At 37.9% G+C, this 14,373-nt stretch overlaps 1 protein-coding gene and 1 pseudogene across 2 annotated transcripts; one reads left to right on the forward strand and one right to left on the reverse strand.

The window, feature by feature from the left end:
* Positions 1-789: 789 nt before the first annotated feature.
* ppp2r2ca (protein phosphatase 2, regulatory subunit B, gamma a) lies at positions 790-10,170 on the forward strand. 2 transcript variants are annotated; one of them, XM_016247751.1, is made up of 9 exons: positions 790-1,339; positions 1,936-2,033; positions 2,778-2,952; positions 3,313-3,425; positions 4,062-4,239; positions 5,014-5,178; positions 5,918-6,087; positions 6,784-6,875; positions 7,098-10,170. In XM_016247751.1, the coding sequence occupies exons 1-9, from the start codon at positions 1,276-1,278 to the stop codon at positions 7,387-7,389; spliced, it is 1,347 nt and encodes a 448-aa protein (XP_016103237.1). In that variant the 5' UTR covers positions 790-1,275; the 3' UTR covers positions 7,390-10,170. The 2 variants fall into 2 exon arrangements, with proteins under 2 accessions (XP_016103237.1, XP_016103238.1); XM_016247752.1 differs by lacking the exon at positions 7,098-10,170 and adding an exon at positions 6,227-6,272 and having other exon boundaries at positions 6,784-6,842.
* A 1,683-nt stretch (positions 10,171-11,853) lies between these two features.
* The window catches only part of LOC107562960 (wolframin-like), a 22,524-nt pseudogene continuing 20,004 nt past the window's right edge, over positions 11,854-14,373 (reverse strand).

Consider the following 14,373-nt stretch of genomic DNA (forward strand, 5'->3'; position numbering starts at 1 on the left):
CTACCTGACAAATAGCTATTAGAAAATGTCAAGTGGGCATAAATAGACAAATCTTACATGATCCAGACGCAGATAAATAAGCAAACTGATTAAAGACTGGAACAGAGCATGAGGACATAACGATTACTGAACATGTCAGAGTATATTTAATACATTTAAATGTATTTTATGGCATTTTGTGAAATAACTGTTGCTGCAACAGTCCTGCCTAAACATCTCTTTATAAGTTTATATTTGATATTAGCGCCCTCTACTGGTCTTCTTAAAAACGGGAGGCATACCTGACCTGAAAGACATGACTCATTTTCTGTCAGCTGTACAGATGAAGTTGAATTTTGCATGCGATTCATCGGCCTTCATAAGTATAAGTGGTAAGAATGTACATTATAGTACATTAACTTTTGAAAAGCGTTCACTATACGGTTTTATAACAGATTTGTACTGCTTTTAAACGTTTTTTGTGTGTGCCAGTAGTGGCACCAAATAAAATTGCAAAAATAAAGACTGATTACAACAAGTTTTAGGTTCATAATACTACCGCATCATAAATTACAACGCCTCATGCCTCTCAAATGCGAATTTTGAAGACCCTGTACTTTTTTTTATAACCTTAAAGGTATTGTCATATTTACAACTGCTTGGCGAAATTTCGCGGGTGAAATTGAATCTGCTTAATCGGGGTTTTCCGTGTGAGGCAAAACCTTATTTTGCTCATTAAACGAAAACCACCATTCTAAAAAGAGAGACCTTAATTGCTTAATTAATTTACTTTCATTTTATGTACTGTGAGGTACGACCAGGCCTCTCCTCTTCTTCCTCATCCCTCCTGTGAAAGACAGCCTGTCTCTCTCTCCTCAGCTCTCCTCTGCTCTCCTTCAAGGACTACCGCACTCACGCCTGGAAAAGGACTTACTGCAGCACGACGGATCTACAGATCACTCACACACCTAGATCCTCTTTTTTTTCCCCTCTGCGTTTCTTGTTGCCAGGCAGTGTTGGCTGAGCGTCAGGACATGCGCTCGAGCATGTGTGCGTATGAGAAGGTGCTTTTTTCAGCTGACTGAACTGTGGTTTATTCATCCCGTTTTTTCCTCCCTTTTCCCTGTCCTCGGCACTCATCGTCCTCCTGACAAAGCCGGACCGTATCCCAGGATGCCGTGCGGCAGGCCACTCTGCTAGGCCGCAGCAGCATGGGCAAAGCACCGGGGGGGTGGGACAGCACGGATTGGACGGCTCTGCTCCGGACGGGCGCGCTTACGCACTCCGCCGCTTCCGATGGGTGAGGACAGCGAGAGCCCCAAAATCAATCACAGCTTCCTCCGAGACTATGTCACAGAAGGTATGTGCACACACCTGCATGAACACTCCCTCTTTGCTTAGAAGAGAAAAGCACGTCCCTTCCCATTATACACACTCACGTACTCAACCGTAATTTGATCCTGTTCACCTCTCTGAAGTCCTGAAAATAACCTTCATCTCAGCAGCTGGGCTGTAAGGTCTTCTAATTCAGCTGACTCAGACTTTGGTCCCACCACACACCTATTATTGGGTTACAGCATACATTAGTGAGACTGTTTTCATTCAATTATTGGGCGTTGTGAGCCAGCCAGAATAATGCATGTGCAAACAGAACCAAGACAGTCTTACATTTAATGCATTTGAATAAAAAGCACGTCCCTTCCCATTATACACACTCACGTACTCAACCGTAATTTGATCCTGTTCACCTCTCTGAAGTCCTGAAAATAACCTTCATCTCAGCAGCTGGGTGGTAAGGTCTTCTAATTCAGCTGACTCAGACTTTGGTCCCACCACACACCTATTATTGGGTTACAGCATACATTAGTGAGACTGTTTTCATTCAATTATTGGGCGTTGTGAGCCAGGTAATTTTTTTTCACTGATAAATTAACACAAACCTCTATTTCTTTGTAGCTGATGTCATTTCTACAGTGGAGTTTAACCAGACGGGGGATCTGCTGGCCACAGGGGATAAAGGGGGGCGAGTGGTCATCTTCCAGAGAGAGACAGAGGTAGGTCAAATTGTGAGCAGAGCACTGCAGTGGGGGATTGATAATTGGGGAATAAAGCAGTGTTTTTAAGTAGGGGAGTGAATATATGGTGAGCAGTTTGACTTTATGGGAGGGGAAGAGCAAAGGTCATAATGATTAAAAAATGCTGTGCTGCCAAAAATATTACATACACTTTTAACATGCATTTTGTAGCTCTGTAGCATAGGGTGCTGAATATGCATGAGGTGATTTTAATTTCCATTGCCCAAAGAGCCTTATGACAGAATTGAAATGGATCTGGTTTAAAATACTTCTTAAAGACATAGTATCAGATATTGACTTTGATATAGAGCAATCTGGTTCACAGACCAGGCCTTCTTTGAACCAGTGAATTTTCTATGTATTAACCCAGATTTTAACCTAGATACTGAACAAAACACATTGTTTTTATGTGATAACTCACACTTAAAGTGGGTTCACCCACTTAAAGATCAGACCCTCTGTTTATTTGCTCTTTTAAAGGACATTTAAACAAGCAATACTAGCAATAATATGCTTAGAATGACAAACAACAACAGAGTTAACTTAAAAAGGGAATGTCTTATTTAAATATCATATAGATTGCATAAACCAAATTTTAATTTGCTAGAAGGTATTTTTTATGAAAGTAATATTATGATATATATTCAGCAATGTTTTAAACATGAATTTATGTACATAAGCATATGCATTGTATATGTACTTGGGTCTTCTTTCTTACTGCAGTCTAAAGGTGAATCTGAGGAGCTGGGAGAATCGGGTGAGTATAATGTCTACAGCACGTTCCAGAGTCACGAACCGGACTTTGACTATCTGAAGAGTTTGGAAATTGAGGAGAAGATCAATAAGATTCGCTGGCTGCCACATCAAAACGCTGCCCACTTTCTCCTCTCTACCAACGGTAATCACACCACTTCCTGTCCATCAGGAGTTAAACTAGCCTCATATTTGTCAATGTAATCCTCCTAATTACACGATGAGCCATTCATTACAAGAGGGTCATCATTTTAGGCCGAATATTAAAAGGCATTGTATTTATTTTGTGCAAGAAATAAAATAGTTGAAATAGTTGGGCTGAATTGCATTTCACATTGCTACTATCTGTAAGTACCAATGAATCATAAGACATTTTTAATAGTAACATAAGCATGAACAATGCTTATCAAGACCACTTGCATTAAATATGCCTTTCAAAGCCACAGAAATATGTATTGATGTTTTAGCATGAATAGCTGGTAATTTCTCAGACATGTTCCAACAGATAAAACTATAAAGTTATGGAAGGTGAGCGAGAGAGACAAGCGGCCAGAGGGCTACAATCTGAAGGACGAAGAAGGGCGAATAAAGGACATCTCCACCGTGACCTCATTACGGGTATTTTCACACCTGGCATATTCAATCCAGTGCAGATGGAGGGTTTGATTTATTTAGTTATTTATCATTTGTTTTAGTCACTGATTTTGTCATGCTCTAAAAAAATGAACATACACAACTCTCTGGAATACATTTCTGATTGGTCAATCAATGCATTCTGTGGTTAAATATTTTTGTATAATGGCTGCTAAATTGTATATTTGACAGCTGACATTATCAACCTGCTTGCAGTATCTATTTCCTGCATAAAGTATCTGTGCTAGGTTCTCATATAACTCCCTGGGTTATTTCTTCGCACATGCTCGATGATAGCTCAAATCAATATTTCAAGTCCAGTTTTGTTTTTTGTTTTTTTGGTAAGTAGTGGTGTAATAAGCCAGATAATTTACAATTAGTTGGTCATTATCTCAAAATATAATTTTTTTAGGGTAATATGAGATGTGATCAGGGTCCTGATCACGCTGTGATAATACGATAACCTAAAAATAAATAACTTTAAACAGAAATTAAATGAATTAATGAAACCAATATGCACTGTTTTTAAAATTTTAGATTGTTTAGATTGTTACCCTAATTTTGAGTAGGTGATCTAAAATAAAAGAAGACTTCTGATGCAAAAATGTCATTTCCTTCAAGGTGCCGGTCCTGAAGCCCACTGACCTGATGGTTGAGGTGCGGCCGAGGAGAATCTTTGCCAACGGCCACACCTACCACGTCAACTCCATCTCAGTCAATAGCGATGGCGAGACATATCTGTCTGCTGATGATCTCAGGATCAACATGTGGCACCTGGATATCACAGATCGAAGCTTCAGTATCCTTTATGTCTATCCTTCTGCCTATTCACTCACAGACAAAATATAAGATAAAATGCAACCATCGTGACTCTTTAAACTGGCTTATATAAAATCAAATAATTGGGACAGAGGCATAAACGTTGCATGCAGTATAAAACTGGTTGCTTACGTTTCTTTGTGTTCTTGTGACTGGACTGAAGGCAGAGGGTTTTGTGTTCCAGATTGCGCAGCTGCTCTTCTTTTGAGCAGGGCTCTGACCTAGAAATAAAATATCTATGGAAACATTTAAATAATTCACCAAGGAAACACTCTCCTCTAAAACACATAATAGCTGCCTTCAGGAAAATTGTAGGTTGTGTGCATGTGATGCGTAGTGCTTACTGAGTAGATGTGTGTGGATGAACATGTATGTGTGCGTGTGAGTGCTCAGAATGATAATCATATAACTGTACAGCTTTACACCAATCAGGGAGCTGATGATACATAGTTTATAAGCCCCCACTATCAGAATGTGCTTTTAGTTTTAGACCTTATGCGATCTCTGTTTCTTAAAAGGGGAACTAAAGTACCAAAAAAATATCATAAAAGTGGTCAATATGACTCATGAGCTATATTTCAAGTCTTCTGATACCATACAATATTTTTGTGAGAAACAGACCAAAATTTAAGCTGTTATTCACTGAAAATCTTGACATCTGCATGAGTTCATGAAAGAATTAGGAGTCTCAAACAGAGAAGAGAGCTTTCAGAGCTGTAAATCAGAAATTCTCCTTGACCCCTCCCCCTTTCAGACATTGTGGACATTAAGCCAGCTAATATGGAGGACCTGACGGAGGTAATAACAGCTGCAGAGTTCCACCCACAGCACTGCCACCTGTTTGTATACAGCAGCAGTAAAGGCACGTTACGCCTCTGTGACATGAGAGAGTCGGCACTCTGTGACAAGCACTCCAAAAGTAAGTATATGCTTTTTAAGCGCTTAGACTGCATTACTACCTACATTACCTTTCAAAAGTTTGGGGTCAGTAAGTTTTTTTTTTTTTTTTTAAACAGATTAATACTTTTATTTGACAAGGATGCATAAATTGACCCAAAGTTACAGTAAAGACATATATTATATAAGTTTACAAGATATATATATTTATGCAGTTGTTGTTGTTTTTTTTACTTTCTGTTCATCAAAAGAATCTTGAAAAATAATGCATCACAGTGTTCACAAAATATGAATGAGAAATGATTCTTTAGCACCAAATCAGCATATTAAAATGATTCTGAAGGATCACTGAAGTGACACTGAAGACTGGAGTTATGTCTGCTGAAAATTCAGCTTTGCCATAACAGGGTAAAAAATACATTTTAAAAGACAGTTTTAATTGTAATGATATTTCATAATATTACTGTTTTACTGTATTTTTGATCAAATAAATGCAGCCTTAGTGAGCATAAGAGACTCAGAGAAAATACTCAGAGAAAATATAAGAACAGAAGACACAGAAGAACAGCTGTGCTAGCTGCTGGGGAAATTAGCACTGTGGCAGATGTAGTGAGATATACACTTACAGCTGCATTAAAAGACAAGCAGACCACAGTGTTAAAGATGTTTCATTGTTGTCATTAAGTGTAAAACCATTGAAACGGTTTCCCAGCACACTCAGACTTTCAAGTGCATCTGACGTATCTTTTCTCCACTTTTAGTCTTTGAGGAGCCAGAGGACCCAGGCAATCGATCTTTCTTCTCTGAGATCGTCTCGTCGGTTTCTGACGTTAAGTTCAGCCATAGTGGACGCTATCTGCTCACCAGAGACTACTTGACTGTCAAAGTATGGGACCTCAACATGGAGAAGGGCCCAGTGGAGACCTACCAGGTGGGCAACTTGCAGGTCTTTGTAAACAATACCATAAACATATGATATTTACAACATATATGCTAGGCTAAACTATTTCTGGCTGATTTGAATTTTTTTCCCCTTGTGCAGTAAGACACTTTTTATACTTATATTCTAGTGAATCAGTTCAACCTAAATGGTCCTCTCCTGTGAGGTGTTGGAAAGTTAGTGTTATTTATATACTATTATAGTATTTATTTAATTAACGTTTAGTACTTTTGTTATAAGCTTTTGTCATTTTTATTGCATTTCTTTAATATTTGTATTTAGCTTTATTTTTATTTCAGTCTTATTTTTTAGCAATTTTAACACTTCAGCTTAAACTTATTTTATTTCTGTTAGTTGCCAAGGCAACATTTCTAATCTGATAGTTAAATGTGATTTTATTTCATCTTTATTTTGATTAACAAAAACATTGTTAAATATTTGTAATTTTACTTAGCAATACCAACACTGATCGAAGTAGATTCTCATGGACAATTTATGTAAATGAACAGATTCAATAAATAATTAACTGATTTGAGTCCCTGTGCTCCATTTTCCATCTTCTTTATTTTTATAGCAAAATATTTAGTCATATTCTGCTGTGCATCACTGTTTTTAACTCTGTTATTTAAATTAGGGTGTATTCTTGTTTTTAGTATAAATATATATGAGCATTTCTTTATGTGTCAGGTGCATGAGTACCTAAGAAGCAAACTCTGCTCTTTGTATGAAAACGACTGCATCTTTGACAAGTTTGAGTGCGTCTGGAACAGCACAGACAGGTAAGCATTTCTGAGGCCTTGAATAATCATATTTTATGCAATATAGGCTTATTTCCTGTTTTATACTCATACCCTCTTTCTCTCCCTTCCTACTTTCTCTCTCGTATTTCCATTATGGTTTTTATCCTATTGATTTGCTGATTTGTTCCTCTTCCAAACTCTTTTTCACTCCGCATACCCATTCTGGTTTATACCCATCATGCTTACCGTACCCCCTTCAAGTGTAATCATGACAGGAGCGTATAACAGTTTTTTCCGGATGTTTGATCGTGAGACCGGTCGCGGTGTAACCCTCGAGGCATGGCGTGAGAACAGTAAACCGCGCGCCGTGCTGCGGACTCGCCGTGTTTACACCGGGGGCCGGCGTCGCCGGGGTGACGTGGGCGTGGACAGTCTGGACTTCACTAAAAAAATTCTGCACATGGCTTGGCACCCGGCTGAAAACATCATCGCCATCGCAGCCACTAACAACCTCTATATCTTTCAGGACAGGGTCAGTGTGGAAAACCAGTGACAAGAGACATGTAACGGGGTAATGCAGTAATGCTCTTCACAGGGCCACACACACCAACATGCATTCAAATCATGCACATGCATTAAATTTATCCTTTAAAACAAATATTATTGGTCCTGTGAAGATGGACGTAGTTGCCAGACCCCAAAAGTAAACAGATGAACTTTGCAGTTAAGCCGTTCCAGGAGAGCAGTTATGTATAGCTAGTGACTTTAACTGATAACTGTTTGGTTAGTTACACCGCCAAGAATGTTGCCAATGAGCTACGGTGCATGGAATTTATGATTGCCATCACAGTCAGCCAATCTTTTGCTTTGATATGTGATGGATGGTGTTGCCGGCCAATCCCTGACTGCGCTGATCTGTGATTGACAGCTGTTTGGATAAAGGGCGGTGCCTTTGGGCTGAAGACCAGGAATGAGACCACTCCACTCCTCTGTGCCAGGCTGCCATGGAGACAGGTTACTCAGTTGCCATGGTAACAAGAGTGCTCTGAGCAGTCTTCCTATCACGTGCTTCCCAAAAACCTATCCCACAATGCATCTGCTACACTAGCACTCATTTTACTTCACATTGAATCGACCGTTTGTGGAGACTTGATTGCCTATATGACCAAATCACTATATCTCGCACTTGGAGAAGGTTTAAATTCCAGTACTTGTCTGGTGTATTCTATCAGAAGGATTGAACCACTACTTCATCAAAACACTGTCTTAATCTGGTTACACCTCATGATGGGTTATATTTACACCTGTATGGTAAGAAAAGCATTGGTTTGTCTCTCAAAAAAAAAGAAAGAAAGAAGAATGAGGGTATATCACACTGCTAACACGCTTTCAAAAAATCCTTCTGTAGTGCTGTGCAAAGAAACTGACATGAGTCAGGAACTCAGGATCAAACTCTGATCTGGTTTCTGGTTATGCAGAGTTCTGGGCTCTCACAGTGAAGCACTGCCTTTTTATTTATGATTGTAGCTACTATACTGATCCCTCAAAAGGAAATGTCATGTAGGAAGTATAGATGAAAAATTTAGTGACAGGCTACAAAACAGTACAGAAATACATGGAAATCAGTTGGTTAATTTAAAGGATATTTTGGCATCAATGATTTACCACAAACAATAATTCTGACACATTCTTCTATTTGTTTAATTGTAAAAAAAATCGTAGAAAAAAGTACTTTCAGTGGAAGTCTGTGGGACATTCGGAGGGTTTAATAGCAAACTTTTGCAGCTTGTATGTTTGTTAAAGTGCTTATATGAGTGGTTCTCAATGTTTGACTCCAAGGCCCCTCATTTTCCACAAGAATATCCAAAAACCCCATGACTTTTCCAGGTGTTCGTGTTTAACTCACAATTTATACCCAATATTTTAGAGCTTGGCATGGCTAGAAAACAATGTATATTCATCATAATGAATGTTGTAGTTTTAGGATTTTATTAATTTACATGACTCATGCAGGTCTAGAAATCACACTTTTAAAGTAGGCTTCCTCATATATTCAGATTTAACAAAATTGTAGGAATGCTGGTTCTTTAAATACAGTTGAATTAGAACAAAAATATCTTGAGTTGTACTTGTGCTCATTTTAGTTTTGGCTCATTTTAATGCTTGTTTTGTGGCTATTCGTTGTTGTTGTTGTTTTTCTTGCTTTGCTAATGCCTTGCTCCCTGGGCTTCCATTGTAAGTGCAAGAACATAGTTGAGGATGTGTCAAAATTGCGTTTTGTGGCAACATGACAAATAGCTTATCTTGTATTGAATTTGGAACCATCATTCCAACATGTACCAGTGGATAAATCATTTCTACACTGTTTTCTGTGACCACACAGGTGTACATGTATCTCTCTATCCACTGTAGAAAGAACATGGTGAGTTATTTTTCATTTAAGGTGCCATTCACCTTCTGAGTGACTGTTTGTTTGGTGTAGATGTGGTAATGAATTGTTGGGTGTCTGTGTAGACTGTGACACAAAGGACAGTGATTGTTTTTGCTATATGAACAAGGCTGAATGAATGTAACTGTCAAACACATGTTTTTAATGAATCCATTTTTAAAGTGTTATGATGTTAACGGGGTGCTCTCAAACTGACGAGCGAGCTTGCTTGCTTGCTTTTCTCATTTTTGTCCTTCTTCTGTCTTTTCCGTTGTTCACGTGTTTCCCTGTCCCATTTTTCTAGTACTCTTTGCTCTACATATACTGAGGCTGTGCCTCTTACAATCAGTTCCTCCACTCTTATTTTTACATTTGTAGTTCATTCACATCATTTTTGTACCCTGAGACAATGACTGCTTTTTTTCACTCTGTTCCTCTTTCTCTCTCACTCTTTCGTTCTCTTACATCCTGTTACCATGGCGATAGGCCTTCTGCCATTATGCATTCTCTCATGCTTTCCTCTCTCAGACATGCAGTGAAACACACACTCTCACATTCACAATGCACCCAGGGAATAATAGATTGAGTTTTTCAGGGCACACACACACTCTCTCTCACACACACACGCACACACAAACAGGCCTATACATGCAAGCATACACACAAAAACGCATGTTTATCATTATCCAGTGTTACTAATGTGTATATCTATGATGCCTAAACATATTCTATTGACACTTAATGGAAAAATAAAAGAGGCAAATGGAGGAATGTGATTAAATTAATATGACCTCTGTATACCCGCTTAGATTATACAGTTTTTTTGTCATAGTGTTGTTTCTCAGTCTCTCTGTCTGCTTCTGGGTATTTAACACACACACACACACACACATCTGATATGCTTATAGTGAACTAAATGCATGCAACTATGCAGCATCAGACCTTAGAAGGACAATAATTGTGAAAGGCACTTTAATCCATTTTCACAAAAACACTGTAAACAGGTTTTACATCCAAATGTCATAAAACCTCTCAGGAAAACATCTGTGTGGAGAGATGGTTTTTCCATATAACAAACAGTGACCATCATCAGAGTGCCAAAAAAAAGGTTATTTCAACTAACAAATAAAAGATAGAGGCTCATGTTCACAGAAACACTTCATTTGATAAATATTTTGAATACTAAACAAGTATTCCATGCTTTCTTATTCATGACAAAAATAAATAAATGTTTGAAACAAAAATGTGAATAAAGATCAATTGCACACGGATCGTAATCATAAATGAGTTGTGAAGGTCAGAAACGTGTTAGATCAGATCTGGTGGTTACATGGGATCTGGTGGTTTAGGATAAAAAGCAAGGAAGATGCTGCATATCACTTAACTAAAAATGTGAAATGAAACCCTAACAATCTTGGGCACAGGACAAAAAGGGCCGGTTCACACAGAGCACCTTTTTTTTCACTGTGCTGCTTTTTAATCATTTTTGTGTGTAAACATGCGAGATAGATGTCTTTGGTTGTTGGGTCACATCTTAATGCTTTTTCGTGCGTAATTTTCTCCTGTTTGTAAAAGCAGAGAATGTTAATTTGAGCAAAGCTTGCTAAAAAAAAAACATGGTTAAACTATGGAATGAGAGCAATTGAAAAACACTCAATTGATAATACCTAAATTATTAATTTGTAACATTTGTAAATGATGACAGAAATTAATTTTGGAATACCTATTTCTTTACAGACAGTTTACATTCACTTTTAGCATTTTATAATGTACATTAAAATAGAAGTCTCATGAACCGGTCAAAAGTTTAAAATAATTAGGGTTTTTTTATGCTGCTGTAAAAGCATTTACCAAGGCTGCATTTATTTGGTCAAAAATACAGAAAAAAAAAACAATATTAAGAAATATTATTACAATTTAAAATAACAGTTTTTATTTTAATATATTTGAAGACAATTTATTCCTGTGAAGCTGAATTTTCAGGAGCCATAATTCCATTCTTCAGTGTCACGTGATAATAACTGACCATCAAATCAGCATATTGGACTGATTTCTGAAGGATCATGTGACTGAAGACTGGAGTAATGATGCTGAAAATCTTTTGCCATCACAGGAATAAGGTTTAAAATGATTTATAATATACTGAAATAGAAAATAGTTATTGTAAATTGTAATCATATTTGACAATATAACTGTTTATACTCTATTTTTTAATCTAACAAATGCAGCATAGGTGAGCATTGGAGACTTTTTTTTAAAAAACATAAAAAAATATGTTCCAAACTTTTGAGCAATAATGTAACTCCGTGATTCTAAGAATACTCATATTTGAGTGCACAAATATCAAAGCATTAACAATTTTATAATAGCTGCAGAAAAGAATCCGCCTAATTTAATACATGATCAAACATACATTTCCATCATTTTCCACAACAAAAATACATGATTTCTAATATAACATAAAAATTATGTATTTATTCATTTTAAACTGTTTGGATTTTGACAGCTCTTTCAAATTCATCCCTTTTGTTGAATAAGAAAAAACTCTTCAACTGTAATTTAGATTTCTATATCTGTGATCTTTCTTCCTTACACATTGATCCTAGCACAGAGAAAGGGAGCAAAGAAGAAGTCAAATGCAAATTGAATGGCTTTAAGCATGGTTTTCCTCCAGTTCCGTTCAATCTTAACCTGTCGTCCCTCAGGCCCCAATGGTGAGCTGCAGTCCAGACAGTGTATGGCTTTCAGTTCAAATGCGGGTAGTTTGGTACCCAATTTCCCTTCCAACTTTGTGCTGAACTCTGCCATGCTGCCTGGATCAAGGTTCAGCAGCACCTGTCTAAACTCGTGACTCGCCATTAGGAGGATGTCACCTGCCGGATCGTCAAGTTGCATGACCCCATCCACCGGCATGCCGACCGTCACCTCAAAGCGGTAACTGTCGAAGCATTTAACATGGCATTTGTGTTTAGCAAAGGCCTTTATCCGACAGAGCTCCTCCTCTTCCTGCTGGAGGAACAGCATTGTGGCGTTGACAGGCACGACTCCTGTGCCATTCACAACTGGAGACATATTATTCTGCGGTTCACACTTTGGATAAACCTCACCGTAGAGACACCGCAACCAGTCTCCCATAAACACCGGTAGCAAGTTTATAACAGACTGAGCTCCATTTTCCTTCTCAGCTACGCGAACACAACAGAATATTCCTGTCCAGGTGACACGATGGCCTTCCAGATGGCTGCAAAAGAGCTGTGTTTGAGCCATACCGCGATCCTGCCAGGCACGTGGGCTGCACAGTGTACCATATTCCTGCCAGGTGAGTGTGGAGTTATAAACCTTCAGACCTTCAGCATTACAGACATAGACACCGCAGAGTAAAATCACTGTAGTGATGCACAGGAGGATCAGTTTCACCGGACCTCTGTGGGTTATGGAACGGAAGACATTAAGAATGGAAAGGCTGAATCGAGTCCAAAGCCGCAGGATCAACAGGGACGGCGCACACTGCCAACATCACCAGCATTTTAGTCAGCTCCAATTCCAGGAACCACTTAACCATCTGAATCAGCAGCATCGCTATCAGACCCATAGCCAAGACAGGTAAGGTGAACAGGAAGAGGAAACAGGCCAATGGTGGTGGAGTTCCGCAGCAGAACCACAGAGAACTCGCACCACACAAAGCAGACCAGGTACAGCACCAGGAAGCAGTACGTCCCTTTAAATTCCCTCACGCGTGCCATACTAGAAATTTCAAAAAAGAGGTCTGGTTAGTCATATTAAAACACCAGTATCAAAATATATAATACTAACTTTATGATTTAGTTGAGGAAACTTGTTAAGTTTTGATCATGCACATACATTTTTATGCTTTGCAAACTGGTTTTCTGTGACATTTGGTTGTGATGTTGGCTTCTGCTAGATAACATTATCTAGCTGGCTAGCATAGATGAATAACCATCTCTTGGTTTTGTCGAAATTGCAAGAATTAATTGTCATAGTCTTGATAGCATAAGCAAGAATTTGAAAAATACCTAATTACTAATGATTTGAAAATTACTTATCAGTCAGTAATGTTTTGTTAAAAAGTGTAAATTAAATTTCTTGTTTAACTATAGTACCAAGCTACAGCAAACACATTAAAAATATACATTCAAATAATTCATGTGCCTTAAAAAAATAATTCATGAGCCTTAAATTTCTCAAATGAACTTTAGAAATCATATATCAAATACCCCAAAATCATAAATCTTGTGCATAATAGAGCTTTTGTTTAGAGTGTAGTTTGCTTCGATCACAACATTAAAATTAGACTACATGAAATCTACATTGCCCATCACCCCCTGCATCATTTTGACGAACAATAATAACTGGCCTAATATCCCAGAGGCTCAAAGCCAGACTGAGTATCATATAACCATATCTAATCTTAGCCTGAACGCTAAACCCTGATTATTAAACCATGGTAAGAGGTTTACAGTTGGCCTTTAACAACACAATAACAGATTAGTGCAAAATAATTAACAGAAAGTGAACTATGCTGTCAGATGTTTGGCCCATCTACTAGACTAGATCTCCATTCTCTGTAATGCTTTATTTACTTGAGGCTAATTAGCCAATTATGAATGAGAACAGTATAGGTGTGGAATTCATTTTGAAGAAAAGGGGAATTGGAGTACTCAAAGCTGAGTCCAAATATGTAGATGCATTTGGTCTGACTTTGAGTGTATGAGAATATGTACACGCAGAAGCAATTGAGTTATACTGAGACTGGGATCATCTTCCAGAAAGCTGAAAATAGACACACTCAACACACTTTTAAGGCAGACAGAAACACTACAGAATTTCATCTGTATATAATGCACTGCGGATTGTTTAAAATATTATAGCTACATTATAAACACTTGTGTTTATTATATTGAGAAGAGCTTCACACAGAGCCAATAGCATCACAATGGTTTAAGTTCCAAATTCACAACCATAATGTTTAATCAAGTAAGGCCTTTGAAGAAAGGAACCCGATTGTCGAATAGGATTTAGTCCCCTTTTATAATTTACATAAGTTATGAGATATAATTTCTGCTTATTAGTTTATATGTTCATAATTAG

This window comes from Sinocyclocheilus grahami, unplaced genomic scaffold (genome assembly GCF_001515645.1).
Source record: "Sinocyclocheilus grahami isolate Dianchi unplaced genomic scaffold, SAMN03320097.WGS_v1.1 scaffold852.1, whole genome shotgun sequence".
Lineage (NCBI taxonomy): Eukaryota > Metazoa > Chordata > Actinopteri > Cypriniformes > Cyprinidae > Sinocyclocheilus > Sinocyclocheilus grahami.

Bases quoted from the DNA above. Each gene is read 5' to 3' on its own strand.
- ppp2r2ca (XM_016247751.1), top strand. From the start codon at position 1,276: ATGGGTGAGGACAGCGAGAGCCCCAAAATCAATCACAGCTTCCTCCGA. The intron at 3,426-4,061 runs GTATTTTCACAC...ATTTCCTTCAAG, and splicing joins CCACCGTGACCTCATTACGG to GTGCCGGTCCTGAAGCCCAC. The intron at 6,876-7,097 runs GTAAGCATTTCT...ACCCCCTTCAAG, and splicing joins GTCTGGAACAGCACAGACAG to TGTAATCATGACAGGAGCGT.